Source organism: Patiria miniata, unplaced genomic scaffold (assembly GCF_015706575.1).
Source record: "Patiria miniata isolate m_02_andy unplaced genomic scaffold, ASM1570657v1 HiC_scaffold_13, whole genome shotgun sequence".
Lineage (NCBI taxonomy): Eukaryota > Metazoa > Echinodermata > Asteroidea > Valvatida > Asterinidae > Patiria > Patiria miniata.
Window position 1 is genome coordinate 6,892,960 of NW_024037051.1, and position 19,228 is coordinate 6,912,187.

The window sequence follows — 19,228 nt, forward strand, 5'->3', positions numbered from 1 at the left end:
GGACCTGAGGACAATTGGTAGCTATTTGATGTTAGTGCATTTAACAGTATAAACGGACTGGGGAAGGGGCCTGAAAAGCACAGCTTTAAACAGTACACTCACCACAGTTGCTTATTATGAACAACAATCTGTTTCAAATTACCGGCCATCGGCCAGACAGTTCCAGAAAATTTGGGGTACCATCAGATTATATTTCGTCCATTGAATTGATTTTGCAAAGCAAATCCGTACTGTGCTGACAGTAAATTTCTGTGGCTTTATTTTTCTAGTCGACCTCAAACTCAAGCCAAGAGTTACCGGCGGATTCTTGCAAGAGGGCCCCAACGCCATCGCCTTGTACCGCGCTCCAAGCGGCTCCTTCCCACACTACACTGAGGCCACCTCAAGGAGTCTGGTGGACGCTGTGGTCTACTCCACGGAGGACAACGCTCACAACTCTCTGGTAGACAAGTTGATGCCTGGTAATTTATTTATTTATTTATTTTTTGATTGCACAAAGAAACTATACTGAAACTGCATTCAAAATCCATGGCCTCCGGAGTACTATACATTGTGCAGTATCAACTGAAGCATCCACTCCTATGGGTCTGGAACCTGTTTTGACAAAGTAGATGTAAAGAATTTGTTTCCAAAATGCATTAAGAACCATTTGGTTACCTTTTAGAATCATGTACTCTCAAGTTTTTGCAAAGTCAGTTTTGACAGTTGTTATGTAGTTAACCCTTTATTCACTGTAGCGCCCAAATCCGCCCTGTCTGTTACTCCCGTAGCGCCCGAAACCACTCTATGGTTTTATTGAGTTTTCAGTGACTAAATACAGGGTGGATAAAAAAAAAACACGAAACCGAGATATTATTGCTAATTTGAACAGAAGTAGGGCACATGTGAATCAAAGGGAGATATTCTCTGTTAGGGTTGAATCTCCTATTTAAAATGACACCCTGGTCATGTCCTTACATTCACGGTTGACTGAGCAGTGACCAATTTTATGAAAGGGTCTATTTAGAGACTTGCGCCACTTTTCATGGTGAAACCTCTTTTTTTTCCCACCTGCCTTGATTGGCAACCATAGCCTTTCACTCTGTGACAATTGAAACTACAATTGAAAAGTGGCGCAAGTCTCTAAATAGACCCTTTCATAAAATTGGTCACTGCTCAGTCACTGTGAATGTAAGGACACGATCAGGGTGTCATTTTAAAGAGGAGATTCAACCCTAACAGAGGATATCTCCCTTTGATTCACATGTGCCCTGCTTCTGTTCCAATTAGCAATAATATCTCGGTTTCGTTTATTTTGATCCACCCTGTGCATTGTAATACAGTGCAGTCGAATACAATAAAGCAAAAAATGTAGTTTATTAATGGCTGCTGTACTGTGTATGTTCTGTAAGTTTTTATAGCCGTGCAACTTTTTTACTTACAATTTTATCAAATGTATGTATCATATTTTGGAACTAAACTCTTCATAGTTTCTGTGCCAAATTGCTGTCTGAAACTTACCCCTGGAAACTGGTTCCCCAGAGAAATTCTTAAATTTGCAAAACTGTGGTAAGAACTTGGCCAAGCCCTGTACTGGAATTCGCACCGTCTTCTTCTCACCACTTTTTAGGCCGATCTGTTGTCGTGGAGGATTCCAACCATGCTACTGGAGACGAGACCATCAATCGTTGCCTTGGTAACCAACGACTCAACTCTGACGTGTTCACCATGGGCTTGCCTTCCCCCGGTGGACCCAACAACTGTAGCGGCAGCTCTTCAGGGTCAGCCTACCCAGGTAGTGCTCGCGGCAGATTTTGCTTTTCTGACAGGGAGACGGGCTGGCAAAGCTTTCTTTTCTTTGCCTTCCGTCTCTACATCCCAGATTCCAATCCCACCAAGGGCAAGACATAGCGGAACATAGCGCTCATTTGCTTTGTTACAATTAGAAGTGTAGTAAAAACGCAGCAACAGGACCGTTTTAAAACGTTAAATGAAAAGTATATCGAGACCACAACGAAGAATATTTCTGGATCACGCGTTATTTGATATCGGAACTCACATTCTTTCAATTAGTAACAGACTTATTTTGTTTGTCATCTGACAATAAATTGCCCTTTCCAGTTAAAGGCAACACGTTTTCAGTAAAAGTCAATGACAAGGTGTGAAAAAACGTACTTTGCGCAAGAAAACCTGCTATAACTTCCGAAGCGTTTGTTGTCATCATTTGGATCAAACGGCATGTTAGAGTACGCGCGTCTAATACTTTCTCATTACATTCATGTAAAACTTATAGTGATTGGTCAAATGTAACCCATTGCCCTAGTCAATAGTAGTGTATTTCCAGCAATATACACCGCGTTTTTTTAACGCGAAATCCCGATGCGTGCTGTGTGCATGGACGCGCGCGCGCGTAATACGTATACAGTGCTCCCACACACACACAATGTAGGCATATGCATGTACAGTGCGCGTGTGTGCAGTCTGTGTAGCATTATTTGAGCGAGTGCTATGCCCTATGTCCCGATATGTATAGTCCATGCTTAAATTTGTGGGTATCCCTGGAACAGGAACCAAACAATCGGAGAAAAATTCTGAAAAATCCTGGAATTATGGGAAAGTCATGAAAAAAGTAATGGAATTTTGTTTTTTTACAAGGAGTCGTGGAAAGTTGATACTCCAAAAAAAAAGACATGGAAAAGTCATGGAATCCTACAAAACCCATATGTGATGATGCGTAGTGTTTGACTATGGCAGTCTTCCAGTATGCATTCCAGTTAATTATACTTCCTCGTTATGTATGTATGCTCTATACTTGTTCCATGTTCAGTGCACCATTGTATGCCTTTGTGGTGCTCAGTGGTCTTGTGTCAAACTGGAAGGCTAAAATGGGAGTCTCAGTGTGATGACAGGCCAGTGTATTGTAAATAGGCTCCTAAGGACCAAAACAGCTTAGGAATTGAAAAGCCTATTTTTGTCCAGGAAAAGTGATGAAAAAGTCATGGAATTTGATTTAAGATTTCTGTGGGAATCCTACTGGACTCTTTCTGGGGTTTACCTACGACTCCTAAAACTGGGTATTTCTTCATTGCCAATTCTTTTTTTGTCGACAGATTTTGTTCTTGCATTCGGAATATGAGACTCCCAAGGTTTTTGGCTGCACCTTCAAAATGCAAAACGGGAATGTTGATAGGGGATGTTTTTAGCAAACAAACAAATTCTTCCGTGTTCTATACTTGGGTGTGGTCCCCTCAGTGCCAAGACATCACATGCTTTTGCAGACTAATCTGAAAAGTGGTCATGCTCACTCCACCCCTTGGCAATGCGCAATCCAATGCAAGCATGCAACCGGTCTTAGGTTTATTATACTGGGTAAAAGCCGGTTTATAGTTGGTCGCCCGACTGTTAAATTGAAGCGTGATCATCTTACATGCAGTATATAGCAGTGCTAAGCATCTGCAGTTCCTGCACAGAAAATATAATGACAAATGCATCAAGTGTAAAGTCGGACATCAGTTTTGATACAGTAAGACTTTATTATAAGATTTTAGGCTTTGCATGGTGGAGTATCAGTATTGTTTTGGTTTGCGGTAACACCATGTGGTAATAACTACTGTTGCTCAGTAGATATTTAGTCCTGATAAGAACTTGTCCTGCTTATTATCAACCTTTGCTAAGTACTTTTTAGTTCTGATAGGAACAGTCCTGCTTTAAAGTTCTAAAAGAACCTGTCTTTGGTCTCAACGTTTCGACTAGCCTGCTCTAGTCATCGTCAGGAGACTGAGGAGAGTTGGAGATGCTGCTCCTTAAGTGCTTGTGTTGGTAGATTCTGATTGGTTGATTCTGATTGTTTGTCTGTTGGGCATTGTGTTGGAGTGGGATGCCCTTAGTGTGTCCTGCTCGCTCAGGTGTGTCAGTTGGCTGTGAGCCCTTGACATTGTGTTGCACCCGATTTCACGAAGCGCTGTGACACGTCGCAACTCGAGTTACGACGTGTAACACGTTGCAACTCGCGAGGCGTCGTATCATCCATTTCATGAAAGTTGCGATGTGTTGAACGCATCGTAAGTTCCTTGACAACGGCTTAAAACACTTCGCAAGTTACGACGTGTCTAGTGGTCATCACAAAATAAGAAGAGTCATTTTCTAAGCCAGTTTTATGCCATAAACATTACATAAACGAGATTATAATACTGAGGCAATGTGTGTAAAGTTGTAAATATAAAAATTTACCGAATAATTATGAATTAGACCGGAATATTGGAGTTGAAATTTCAAAGTAGATATACAGTCCAATGAGAGCTTGTTTTCCTTCAAAATTACATCGCACAGCCGCCATTTTGTTTTACGTTTTAACAAATTTCGAGCTGAGATCCGACGACTCTTTGTTGAATATCAGACAACTATTTACTTTACGCTGACTAAATACATAAAACAGTCACCGAGTTGTGCTATAAATGCACCTAGACGCGTCGCACTTACGACGTGTTTTGTGAAATGGATCGCAGAACACGTCGCAGCTGCGACGCATCGTAGAGATACGACGCTTCGCATTGCTGCGATGCATCGTAAGTTATTAAGCGTTTGAAGAAATTGGGTGCAGGAGTGGGATGCTCATTGTGTGGATGCCAGTTGTGATGCCTGTTGTAAAGTATGACTTAATTATCATGCTCTCTGTTTTTTTACCAGATATTTTAATCAACGAGGTCAATGTCGAGGTCACTGGTGGAGCTGGAAGTGGAGGTGAATTCATCGAACTGACTGATAAAGGTGTTGGCATGACTTTGCTGGATGGCTTCCTCCTGGTGCTATTCAATGGAGCCAATCAGGATAGGTCCTACTGGGAGATTGACCTCAGTGGATACCGGTGAGTGCAATCCACCTCAGTCGATACAGGTCATTGAGAGTGACCTCAGGTCAGTGAAAGTGACCTCTGTATGCAGATCAGTGAAAGTGACCTCAGTGGATACAAGTCACTAAAATTGACCTATGGATACAGGTGAAATTGATAGATAAAGGTCGGTGAAATTGACCTCAGTAGATACAGGTTGGTAATATTGACCTCACTGGATACGGGTCAGTGACGGTGTTGTAATTGATTGGATGCGCGATAACGAGCCTTGATGCCCGTTGGCGTGTTAATCGCGAATGTTCCAGGTGTGCCATTTCGTCGTTTTTTTCACATGACATTTGAAACGGAAATATTCATAAACTATAAGCAAATCACTCCTTATGTAAGATATACCTGTTCCAAAATTGCTAAAAAATAAATACAGTATATAACAGATGGTATTGTGTCATTTTTGAGAGATGTGGTCCTGAACCGATAAAAGAAATGTGGCATTTCATAGTTCATTATAAGCTAAAGATATTGTGCTTGGCGTTAACATGGTTATGAAGTTATTGTTATCAAAGTTCAATAATAAAGCCAAAAACGTAGGATCATGAATATTAAAAAATGTAATCAGCTGGTTTGACAGAATTCGACACCTGATCGAGCGCAGAGCCCTGCAAATTTGAAAGCCGCCGTGCGCGGCTAGTGAAGCGGTTATTAGCTGTCTGGGTCTTTTGACAAGTATTCATGGTAATTCCCACCCGTCCGGGCCGTTATTACGCGTCTAACCGGGAGTTTGGCTTAAGCCCTCTTCACACGACAACGAAAAAACATGTTTGAGACTCATTTTACGAGTGCTGATTGTTTATCTTATCATTACGCGCTCCACTACATTCGCAAGGCTTCACACGACAACGAGCGCAAAACCGAGATGGATCTTTGAGAGGACATATTGCGCAATTCGCTGGTTGCCACTACACTGTGGGACTTGCAATGATAAATGGAACTAGTACCAGTGCAGTAGCGCGAATTTATATCCCTGCAGTTGCAAACTTACCGACCGTAGAAACACAGAAAAATGGGGGAAGAAGCAGCCCACGAAAAGCAATGCCACGGAAGATTTCGACAGAAAAAGAAGACGAAATGCATGGCAATACCTTTCCAGGAAGGAAGCCTTTTTTTCTCGCTGAATTTTCAGCTGTCTCTTTTGTTTGTGGTGATGTAATGAGCTCAAGAAATGTATCAAGAACACAGAACAGCAACTTACGCATACTGGCGATTGTGTAGCGTAGGGCCCCTGCATGTTTTGTTTCGGTCAAATTAGAATCAAAAATGTTTTTTTATTCCTAAAAAATGACATTGCCAACCTAAAGCAGACTTCTCTCAATGTAATGGCATATTTGTTTTGGTAATTTTGAACAGTTTCTTGGGGTAGAAATGAAGATTTTCCCACGTGGTTTACGGGCCGGTTGGTGCCATGTAGCACGACTTGCGTGCTCGCGTACATTGCGCGGTGATTTCCATCTTTATTTTCGTGGTGCGTTTTGTTATTGTCATCGTCATTTACCCCCAAATTCCCTCAAAAATTCAAAACCCTGCCCTTTATCTATGACATACATGTATGTTGGATTTTGGAACCGGGCCTGGCACCCGTAGATACACGATCGCCCGCATACTGAAGTTCGCCATCTTTATTTGCCCACCACGTATAGCTAGCTAGCTGTACTCCATTTGGTCATGCACACGCACGTGCGGAGGTACGTTACTACGCATGCGCACAGGACAGTTCGCAAGGGACGTTGTACAATTCACAAGGTTCGGTTGCACACGAAGGTTTCGCATGCATTCCGTGAGAAAACTTCCGCTAACGTAATTTTTGTCGCAGGTCAGGACCTCCACCAAAATGTCTCAATGTTTGAGAGAAATTCACAAGGAAAGCTGGTCACTCTCAAGCATTGGTTTCCCTTCACACGATGGCCATTATGTAATATTTCTCAATCATTGAGAAAATCTCTCAAACATTGCGAGTTTTTTGGCGTTGTGTGAAGAGGGCTTTAGTCGTTAATCCTTGTGTGTAGGATCTGTGGTGAAATTATGGCCATTAAGGGTTTTATTTAGTAAGGCAGGGCTAAAGCAGTTTAAATTGAACAAACGTAGGGTTGCATTAGTTAGATCATTTTAGCACGGATATTTCAAAGGGAAATGTTTCCAAAGTCTTTCAGTTTTGTGCCTGAACAAATATATCAATATTTGTGGATAAAAAACATAGCATATGGGTTTTAATTTCAATGTATGCATAATCTGTGATGTTGCTGGCTTAACTGCTTTCTACATTCCCCATAAAAAAAACATTGCAAATTGTGGTCTGAAATTTAACAGACACAAGGATTGATAAGCAACTTCCAAAGTCCTTGCAATCATAAGCTCTAGGGATAACATATGCATGCCTATGCTGTAAAGGAAATGGTAGACTGCTCAAGCACACCATGTAATCATCCTTGAAATTTCAACAACAAAAAAAACCCATCTTTTCCTCATATTTCTTCGTTATTTTATCAGACTCAAGGTACTGATAACCAACTTCCAAAGTCCTCACAATCATAAGCTCTAGGGATATACATAACATAATGTATGCCTACACTGTAAAGGAAACGGTAGAGCGCTCAAGCATACCATGTATTCATCCTTGACTTCATCTATCTTTTCCGCATTATACTTGTAAATTTGTACATGCTTAAAGCCTATACAGGGCGAGTAAAAAAAACAAAAAAAAACAAATGGCAACCCCTATTTTTATAATCTATATTTTGGTACAAGGATCATTCATATCATGTACTTAGGTAGTAATGGACTTTTAAACACAAACACAGTCTTGTAATTTTGTCCATGGATCACAATAAAGTTAAGTGACATTTCAGCAAAATGAAAACAATTCACATATCAAAAAAAAACACATCAGATTATCATAACCATGATAACTGCCACTCATCATAACATTTGTTTACGTAACATTCTGCTTCCATTGTCAAAACAACATGCTTTGTAATGTCCAGAGTTTATAGTCTTGCCCTGCCTTCTACTTGGCTACCCCGGAGACTTTTGGTATTATTCTAATATTGTTTTCATGATACTGAAAACATGGTTTCATTTTTACTGAAATATCACATACCTTAAATGTGATCCGTGGATTTTAAAACGGTGCTTGTGTTCAAAATTCCATAACTGGAAAAGTACATGAGTGATTTGAATGATTCTTGTTAATTGGGCTTTCACATCGTAGACCTTAAAAGCGCTACATGCAGAACTTGATTGGCTTGTGGAGAAATCAAGATTTCCTGATTTTTCGCTGTGCAAGTCCGGACAAACACATTTAACAGCTAGCCGTGAGTGGGTCTGTATATCTGTCTGATCAGACCTGGGCCAATTACGCACAATGAACCATTTGCCGTATGGCCGTATTCGGAAATGCTAGTACTTATACTCGGAAATACAAGTACTCGTACTCCTACTCGTGCTCAGAAGTACAAGTACTTGTACTCATACTCGTACTCAGCAACTTAAGTACTCGGCAGTACTCGGTACTCGGAAAAAGGTACTCGACTACAACACTGGTCAGTGAAAACAACCTCAGTGAATGAAGGATCTTAGTGAAATCACGGATCCTACACACAAGGATGAACGCCTGTTCTGAGCTCTAGTACAAAATGCAATGAACGGAATTACCTTAATTGATTGGACACGTGATAACGGGCCTTAATACCTGTTGGCATATTAATCGCGATTGTTCCAGGTGTGCTATTTTGTTGATTTTTCGCATGACATTTAAAACGGAAATATTCATAAAACTTTTTAAGCAAATCACTCCTTATGTAAGATATACCTGTTCCCAAATTGCTAAAAAATAAATACAGTATATAACAGATGTATTGTGTCATTTTTGAGAGATGTGGTCCCGAACCGATAAAAGATATGTGGCATTTCATAGTTCATTATAAGCTAAAGATATTGTGCTTGAATAATATGGTTATGAAGTTATTGTTATCAAAGTTCAATAATAAAGCCAAAAACGTAGGATCATGAATATTAAAAAATGTAATCAGCTGGTTTGACAGAATTCGACACCTGATCGAGCGCAGAGCCCTGCAAATTTGAAAGCCGCCGTGCGCGGCTAGTGAAGCGGTTAAGCTGTCTGGGTCTTTTGACAAGTATTCATGGTAATTCCCACCCGTCCGGGCCGTTATCACGCGTCTAACCAGGAGTTTGGCTTAAGCCCTCTTCACACGACAACGAAAAAACATATACCTGTTTGTGTTTTGAACACAAACACCGTTTTAAAATCCACGGATCACATTTAAGTTTTGTGATATTTCAGTAAAAATGAAACCATGTTTTTATAACTGGAAAAGTACATGAGTGATCTGAATGATTCTTGTACTAAAAGAAAGCTTATTAATTAGGCCTTCACATCCTTGACCTGAAAAGCGCTACATGCAGAACTTCTTAATAAAATAGGAGGCGCCATTTGGGTTTCCTTTTTTTTTTTTTTACTCACCCTGTATGTGTACACTCATTTTTGCCTGTCCCAGATTGCCGGCCTATCTCATAGGCGTAGCCAGCGGGGGAAGGGGGGGGGGGTATTTAACCCAACCCCAACATTTTCTAATGACTGCCCTCTTCCGTTTAAATGCCCTTTTTTCACCAGCGCCTCACCAGCTCTCTCCCCCCCCCCCCCCCCCCCCCCCCACCATACTATTTGATTTTACGAAGGCCAAGTGTCTGGAGAAACAAAACAGCGTGTCTACATTTCAGCACGGATTTGCAAGTTCCCTTTTCAAGAAACGGTTACCACCACAATAAAAACTACCTTGCTACGCCCCTGTGTTTAACCTTCTCACTGACTGACTCACTTACTGACATTTGTGAGCCGGGCAGTGCTATCATATAGGATTACCCCTGCACCGCTAGTGAATGTACCAGATTCATGAAAAGCTTCCAGTGAATAGCCATTGTGAATAAATCTAATAGAAGTTTGTGCACCCTGGGACCAGCTCTACTCGGCTTGCCTTGTCTTGTATTTTGATTTCATGTTATGATAGCGCTCGCTTCCGAAGAATGCATTATTAATTTCCTCACTGTTCCCTTTCTTAATCTTTATTTATAGCCACTTAAATATATTATATATGGTATCTGCAAAATGGGCCAGTCAGCCAGACTTCAGCCGACCTTAAAGGGACACTAGGTCCTGGAACAGCCCAATTGGGCTACAAAACGCGCTTTGAACGAGATGATGTTGATCGGAAATAACATTTAAAAGTAGGATATAAACATCCACACAACTACCCTTTCAAAACTGGGCGTTTTTGTGTTATTCCTGTATTATCCTTATGAAGAACGGACTCGGACTGAATACCCTGTGAAATTATTCCACCTGAATATCATTTCGAAGAAAACAATCATTGAAAGTGGTTTTTAAAAAGTGTGCCCGTCGGCATTTTCTTTTCTTTTTTGTTTTATTGATGATATTCCTTAAAGGGCCCAAGTAATGTAATTCTTTTCATGCAATCCTTGGAAATGCACCTTTGTGTCCCATGTTGCCTTATTTTCATTTTGACATTTTTAAGGGCTTTTCAGTGCCCTTTATATTTTTATGCTAATTCGATTTGCATATTCATCAGCAAAAAGCAGAGAATATGGGTTTTAATTTCAATGTATACATAATCTGTGATATTGCTGGCTTAACTGCTTTCTACATTCCCCATAAAAAAAACCATTGCAAATTGTGGTCTGAAATTTAACAAACATAAGGAATGATAAGCAACTTCCAAAGTCCTTGCAATCATAACTCAAGGGATAACATATGCATGCCTATGCTGTAAAGGAAACGGTAGACTGCTCAAGTGTAATCATCCTTGAAATTAAAAAAACAAACAAAAACACTTATCTTTTCCTCATATTTCATCATTATTTTATCAGACTCAAGGTACTGATAACCAACTTCCAAAGTCCTTACAGTCATAAGCTCTAGGGATAACATATGCATGCCAGCACTGTAAAGGAAACGGTAGAGCGCTCAAGCATACCATGTAATCATCCTTGACTTCATCTATCTTTTCCGCATTAAACTTGTAAATATGTACATGCTTAAAGCCTATACAGGGCGAGTAAAAAAAAAAGAACACCCAAATGGCAACCCTTATTTTCATAATCTATATTTCGGTACAAGGATCATTCATGTCGTTCATGTACTTATGTAGTAATGGACTTTTAAACACAAACACAGTTATGGGGTATTTAACCCAACCCCTCAACCCCAATATTTTCTAATGACTGCCCTCTTCCATTTAATTGTCCTTTTTTCACCAGCGCCTCACCGGCTCTCTCCCCCCCCCCCCCCCCCCCCCCCCCACCCTACTATTTGATTTTACGAAGGCCACGTGTCCGGAGACAAAAAAAAAGCGTGTCTACATTTCAGCATGGATTTGCAAGTTCCCTTTTCAAGAAACTGTTACCACCACAATAAAAACTAGAGGTTGTAGGAACAACCACACGGTGTTGGGCCATGGACTACCGCAAACTTTGCCACACACATCAACTCAAAATATGCATGTTTAAATCCATGTTTGACTTTTTCAACATGCCGCCAGAGGGCGCGCTAACATTTGATGACGTCAGCTGTAAAATTTTTGTACAGTACTGCCTAGGCAGACACTCACATCGTTGAAAGCAAGATCGCATCTTCTGCCAATTTCAAATGATAAGGCACTTCCGATTTCGACCGGAAGGAAGGGTCATATGATTTTGCACTTAATACCAAAAATGAAGACCCTGCAATATTGTATCGATTGCCGTAAAAAACAAAATCAAATCTGTAGCAGTTGATTTTATATTGATTTTCAAAGATTAAATCTAGAAATCTTTGATTGCTTGTAATATGATACTTGATGACGTCATTGCGACGTCATTACCAGAAAGTTCAAGAGCTATTTTAACTGTGCTATATATAGCCAAATCTTGATTTTATCTATCATGGTTGATTTTTTAGCAATTTTTGAAGGTTTAAAGGTCTTTTTATTGTAACTTCCGATCTGATGACATAATCAATTTTTTTCACGCATAGGTCTTTTCTGCATTAAGGTCATCATGTACATGAATTTTGAAGCGAATACCGCAAACTTCGCCACAGACATCAAGTGAAAATGTGTTTTTCGCGTTTTTTAACCTGCCGCTAGAGGGCGCTCCAACTCTTCATGGCGTCACCCATTATTTTTGTTAAAAGGTAAATCCAGGCAGACACCAACACCGTTGAAAGCAAGTTCACATCTTTTTCCACTTTCAAATTATTAGGCACTTCCGGTTTCGACCGGAAGGAAGGGTCACGTGATTTTACGCGCACAGGATAAAAGGAAGAGCATGTATTATCATGTCGATTCCCGCAAAATGCAAGTTTCGGTCTCTCACGGTTGATTTTATATTAAATTCCAAAGATTAAATTTGTTATATTTTGAAGTGACGTCACGTGACCCATGATGACGTCATGATGACGTAATTACAAAAAGCACATCTTCAGTGGGTTGCGCATTCGTGTATTGACAATTAAAGTTCATATGTGTTTTCATTTCGACAAACAGTTCCGGAAACGAATTTGCTGAGGAGAACTAAAAAAAAAAAAAAAAAGTAAATTCTTACAATAACAATAGGTTTTGGGCTCAAGGCCCAACACCTAATTACCTTGCTACGCTCCTGTGTCTCACTGACTGACTCACTTACTGTCATTTGTGAGCCGGGCAGTGCTATCATATAGAATTACCCTGCACCGCTAGTGAAAGGGCTAAACCCAGCCACTGTGTAGACCAGATGCATGAAAAGCTTCCAGTAAATAGCCATTGTGAATCAATCTAATAGAAGTTTGGGACCAGCTCTACTCGGCTTGCCATGCCTTGTATTTTGATTTCATTTTATGATAGCGCTAGCTTCCGAAGAATGCATTATTAATTTCCTCATGGCTCCCCTTCTTAATCTTTATTTATAGCCACTTAAAGAAAATATATATATATGGTATCTGCAAAATGGGCCAATCAGCCAGACTTCAGCCAATCTTAAAGGGACACTAGGTCCTGGAACAGCCCAATTGGGCTACAAAACGCGCTTTGAACAATATGATGTTGATCGGAAATAACATTTGAAAGTAGGATATAAACATCCACACAACTACCCTTTCAAAACTGGGCGTTTTTGTGTTATTCCTGTATTATGCTTGCGAGAAAGAATTTTGGGGTCCACTTTTGGGACCCCATAAATTCGAGCTATTCGGATGCTTGTTGTTATTTCATTCGTAAAGTGTTCGCCTTTTGCGGATGTTGAAGAAACCACTCTTGTTTGCATTGATGATGATTGGTCACCGCTGTTCCTAAGACACACAACGTGTATATCGTACACTGAGAACGACACGAAAAACGTATTCGTACTCCGTCGTGTCTGATGTAAACAAGTCTTTTCTCGGGAACGGTAAGACATTAGGTTGGTTTCCTTTCAACCAGATGTTTGAAATAGGCAAAGTAAACAATCCAAAACATGAAATTTTCGGGGCTTTCAGGACCTAGTGCCCCTTTAAGCCATCTAAAATAAGCATGTATTTTTGCCATCAAGAGGATAATCATCGGCTGAATTTATGCGCATGCCATAAATAATGGCCCACTCATTTCGCCGACACAGCCACTCATCTCGTTAAAGCTAGCCGTCACTGATTCCCCCCGAGGAGTGAGGTTTCCCAGAGTTGCAAATGGAGGTACCTGGCAGCTTGTCACTTAAAGCAGTGATCAAGTCTGATATAAGATCGACCTACCTCATGGAGCTGTGATAGGTATTTCTGTGGTCGCATTTAATATTTATACACGGTAATGAAAGTTGATTGCTAAAGGCACGTCGGTATCTTGGTATTTACCAGGAAACGAACCCTCCCGGTTTAATGAGAAAAACCTTGCTCAAAATGAAGAATGGACTCGGACTGAATACCCTGTGAAATTATTCCACCTGAAATGATATCATTTCGAAGAAAACAATCATTGAAAGTGGTTTTTAAACAGTGTGCCCGTTGGCAATTTCTTTTCTTTTTTGTTTTATTGATGATATTCCTTAAAGGGAATGTAATGTAATTTTTTTCGTGCAATCCTTGGAAATGCACCTTTGTGTCCCATGTTGCCTTATTTTCATTTAAGGGCTTTTCAGTGCCCTCTCTATTTGTATGCTAATGCAATTTGCATATTCATGAGCAAAGGTGTGATGTCATTTCAGGCGGAAACCTCAATGTTACAGCTATTTCAATATCAAAATATGCCACAATTTTGGATAGTTTGCTATCGTAAATTTTCTTTCTTTGGTGGTTGGTTGTTTCAGTTAATGACATAAGACCAGTGAGCAAAGTTTTCACGCAAATTTTTTCAATGAGTAATTTTTGGGTTCACAGTTTTAACAGAAAACCCCTTAAACTGAACAGTATCTTCCTGAAATGACATGACAGCAACATCGCACTCATTTGTCAAGACAAGCATGGAAAGTTTAAAATGTTTTTAAAAAGCGCACTTTTCAATAAAATTAATCAAAAATGTATGTCAAATAGTTTTCATACATTTAAAGGGAATAGAAAGTTGCACAAAATATGAGGCCTTTATTTAACTATACGTGTATGTGATGTCAAGATAATCTTAGCAGCATTTAAAGGGCCATCACATGAGTTTTACTTGGGCTCTGTAAAACTCATGTGATTCATGGCATTTAGAAGAAATCAAGAAATGTAGGTGATTTCCAACGATCTGTCGAGCGACTGATCATTGGAAATACAGATTGTAATTGTTCTTAATTAGGTTTTTCAAAAAATGTAATATCGACCGAGCTGAAACATCAACAGGTTAGGGTTTGAACGTTCTTCTTTGGATTTTGAGTGGTGTAATTATTTACAATGAACCAAATGCATGAAATGCAAATTATCATATGTGTCTTCAAGATTTTGGAGCAATTTTATTCGCTTCAAACAAAAAAGTCCATGCAAATTAATGACCCTATGTGCATGTACCTCTGAAGTTGTATTGCATGTTTTCAATACCTTAAGTTGTGGGACTCTCATACACAGTATTGAGAGTCCCAACTTTTCGGACTAGGTTGTTACTAGGGCCCAGAGGCTACGTGTATCACTACTGATCCTCATCCAATTTCAGTCTATTTGTTTTGATTTACTGAACTCCCACAGGGTTGAACACAATGTACCGTAACTTTGCCAGTGATATGCCATCAGTTCACCCATTAATATTGCAAACGTGTCTTGAATTATTCACAGCGTTGTGAATTTCTGAGTTATCAAAAAGGAATATTCTCTACCATTCTTGTTTACTATACATTTAGCCCCTAAAAGGTCTTTTAAAAATTGGACCATAGTGGATACTGAAAACAAACAATTTATTAATGTGCTTTCCCCCCCCCCTCCCCCAAACAAAAAAATTTGCTTCTAGTGAATCATAAAAGAGCGCTCTAATTGTCTAAACATTGTTTTACTGTTGAAAAAATTATGCCTGTCCCAGATGCCCATATATATATTCTAGAAACCTTATATTGAATTTAATAAAATAATGCCTTTGGTTAGATTTATTCCACAGTTTCCAAACAAGGGCGGATCCGGGGGGGGGGGGGGGGGGGGCAAAGGGGGCCATGCCCCCCCCCCCAAAAAAAGCGAAACTATTTTTGTTTATGTGACGTCACAATAAAGGCAGGCAATGAGTACACCACCATCTTTTCCTCAAAAAACATTGGTTAAAGTGGACAGAAATTGCCTCAGATCGCACCACAGAGCATCTACAAGTAGAATGCCCCAAACCCCACGCCGTAATTTTTTGACCCACTTTTTGGGGGACCAAAATATTTTTGGCCCCCCAAAAATTGTGTTCTGGATCCGCCCTTGTTTTTAAACTAACTGAGAATCAATTTTTTTTTGCTTTTACAAAATATAAATTGAAATGGACATCTTGTACTCCCGTCCATATGAAAATGAATAAGGCTGGTTAAAAGGGTCATTAATAGACTTGCTGTACACAGTGAATCATTGTGGTTGTCACCATACAAAGTTTAAGTCAATTTATTATCTGACAGTGTATCGTCTTGCGTACCATTTATCAACACTCCTCATTTCCCTACTTACATGGATTTTTTTCTACCTCGACTTCACCTTCAATGGTTTTAGGTTTCAGCTTTGTGGAACTCAAAACCTGCGAATACAGTACATTACACCCCCTCCCAGGACACACAGCGTGTGCGTAATGTACTGGTTCGCGTGCAAAGTATATGCTAGACATCCTGAATGTGCAGTACGCATCTTTTAGCCACAGCGTCTTCGTGTGAGCGTCAGGCGTCGTCGGCACTCAAATTTATCTTGCAATGGTCTCCCAGACTAATCCCCGCCCAACCTCGTCCCCAGTGCTTACTTTATTTCCAACCCGGTTTCCAATAGTAAACCCTGGATAGGAAACTTTCTTCCTGTATCCTGATTGGATACCGCAATTGGCTAGTAATGGATTTTTATCGTGTACTTGGTGCTATTATTCACAACGTGCAGTACGTGTTTTCGCGATCATTCGTCCACCGTCCACGCCTTCTCGAAAATACTAATTTCCTTTCCAATTTGCTCATATTAATATAAAATATGAAACTGCATGTTGTCTCGATAAGATCGTAGCAGTTTGATTTCAAAAATCGTGTTTTCGTAACTCTCGCCGTGCTCGCGCAGTCGCGCTGCTACGAATTGACTCTGTTTTTACCCCAGACACCGCATACAAAAAGAAACGCTAATGTGTAACGCATATCCAGGCACCAGACTGTTCCTTATTTGCATACGTGTGCAAAATCTTGCACATGCAAATGATCCAATACCAGGGTGAGAGAGCAGGTAGTGATGGGCGCGCGCGTACTGCTCGACACCCTGGGTACGAGGTTGATCCCTGCCCTCAATTGGATCTTTCAAAATCCGCAATGGATGGACCGGGAACCAGTCTAGGTCTCCCCCAACTCTCCTTTTCTGGACATTGCAGGGTACTTGTGCCCGGAGCCCAAGGTGTTTAAAAAGGGCTAGACTCCCCTTCCCCCTTATTGTTACAACTTGCAGTGGCAGGATAATCACTCTGGCTAGTGTATGTCACTGCTCGGTTGACAGCGTCATTGGTTTGTTCAGAAATGAGACATGCTCCCATGAAACCCGGACACTAGTTGGAGAAGTTTTCGCACAAAGGGCACGAAAAGTCCTCTTTTGGTGCAACCAACCATATTAAGGTTATGAGATTCTCTGAATCAGTTACTATAAATTTGCAGCCTCCTAAAATATGAATGTAATCCATCAAGCAGAATGTGGGGGTTTTTTTGGTTGATTTAGTGAACAGATATTTGTATAGAAATTGATACAAAAAAGCATTTCACTTTGCATGTTTATCTCGTAATTGGGTTGTCAGTCTGTTATCACTTAATCCTTCTCCAAGGGTGATAGGGTCACAGTACAAAAGTCATTTGTCATTTTGAAGCTGAAAACCTCAGGAATTTGAAAATGCCTAAACCTTAACCAGTTTGCGTCGTGTTATCACATATGACTGTTTGTATACATAGGCATGGCAGAGGAGTTAAAACATCAAGCATGTCGCGACCTTCGGATGATGTCTAAACACGCTAATCCCCCATTTGTTTCGTAAACACACTTAAAGTCCGAGAAGTCTGTGGAGGCAGACTGTGTGTTGAACTTGAACTTGGCCGTCGTGCTCGGCCTGCTGTGTAACAAATATGGCTCTGTGGGCACAGAAAAATATGAGATCGCTGTAAGAAATGTCATACAAATATTGTTTAAATTACTCTTGCGAATCAGCATTTGTGGCATTTGGCTGTATATCAAAAATTGGCTGCTATATCTTGCCGTTTACAAAAATCAAAATTTTCAGCCAAACAAAAAAAAACGGCGAGAACTGGTTAAAGAACATCATTTGTCGACTATGTCTGGGTTTAGCGGGAGCATGTCACAAGTTGTCTGGCCTGTTTTTCAGCCGTTCTCAGAATAAAATTTCAATCTAAAACAAAAAGTTTATCGGATGTTTGAGAAAACGACAGATTACTCTTTGGCGCTGGAAAATTTCAGCAACCTTTACACTCGTAAACAAGTTACACGACTGCCGTAGATTCTGTTTGCATAACTAATGGACCTGAACCCTAGACTAATCAATCAAATAAAACAGAGTTACTTCGAAAATTGGGACCGTTCCTACGTGTTGACAAGCTTCTTTTGGAAACGTGGCCAGCAATAATTAAGTTTGCCGATCATGCAAGAGTGCTTTAACCATGTTTCTTCGAACCACGGTGGAGCAATCCTTGTACAGTGTTGCAACATCCTGTTTCCAAGCACTGCGCAAATATCTGTGATAGTGTCTGCTCTCTTGTCTCGACCGTCAACATGTCACACGATCATGTCCAAGCTTTCGTTTCCTGGATTTCTTCAATTTCAGAATGTAATATGGGAAGGGGGGGATGGGGGGGGGGGGGTCCAGTCAACTATTCCCAATCAATGTGAGCCATTCTATAAACTCAGGGTCCAAAGTTTGACATTCTTCCTGTCCCTGTTACCTTGCTATTTGTAATTTGTCATTCAAGTGTCATGAAGAATTGACTTCAAACAATTTTGTTTTAATTGGGACGAAGTTTGCTATTCATTATCACTCTTGATAGATGACTGCATTAAGGAGTGCATTGGAAATTTATAATCATAGATGTTAGTGCTAACAGCACAGGGAAAAAAGTGCACCCCAAATTTATAGAGTGCCCCATATATAAAGAAATACATATATTTGTTTTAGACCTTACAAGGTAGAGTAGCTCATTTTGTCATTATGTGCGTTTGTTTTCGTTTGAAGCAACAAAGGTGCTCAAAATCTAAAGACGGGTGCTTAACAACTAACCTGATGAAGTTTGAACTCTGTGAATGCTGTGTATTCTGAGAAAGCATCTCGATTTCAATTCAAAACTTGCCGAGTCGTATTTCGAGTCTCATTTAGGTGATTGCAGCTACACGACTTCACTGAACCGACGAATAATAGCAACTGCTCACGCGTGTGTGTCGTGTCAATGCTTGATCTGATACACTGTGCCCTCTGGAGACGTGCACACAATAGGGAACAAAAGATTGTATACGTCTCCACAGGGCAATTTCTATAGATGAATACATCTCCACAAGGTTTTCACAAAATAGATATATGGATTTTACTCAAAAACTAGGAATTTCCAAGGTGGGTTGATCTGTCGAAAATGGGAGAGTTTTCAGCCAAGGAAATTAATTCTGGTTAAAGTAAGAGCATTTTGAAACTTCACTTTCAAACTCAAAAACTTTACTACATGAGAACAAAGAAA

The 19,228-nt window shown here is 40.2% G+C and overlaps 1 protein-coding gene across 2 annotated transcripts in view; it reads left to right on the forward strand.

The window, feature by feature from the left end:
* The window catches only part of LOC119721160, a 64,049-nt gene that overhangs the window by 31,255 nt on the left and 13,566 nt on the right, over nucleotides 1-19,228 (forward strand). For both annotated transcript variants that reach the window (XM_038191021.1, XM_038191023.1), the window contains exons 10-12: nucleotides 270-461; nucleotides 1,610-1,774; nucleotides 4,666-4,843. In XM_038191021.1, the coding sequence (XP_038046949.1) occupies nucleotides 270-461; nucleotides 1,610-1,774; nucleotides 4,666-4,843 (535 nt within the window). The remainder of the gene's footprint in view (nucleotides 1-269; nucleotides 462-1,609; nucleotides 1,775-4,665; nucleotides 4,844-19,228) is intronic.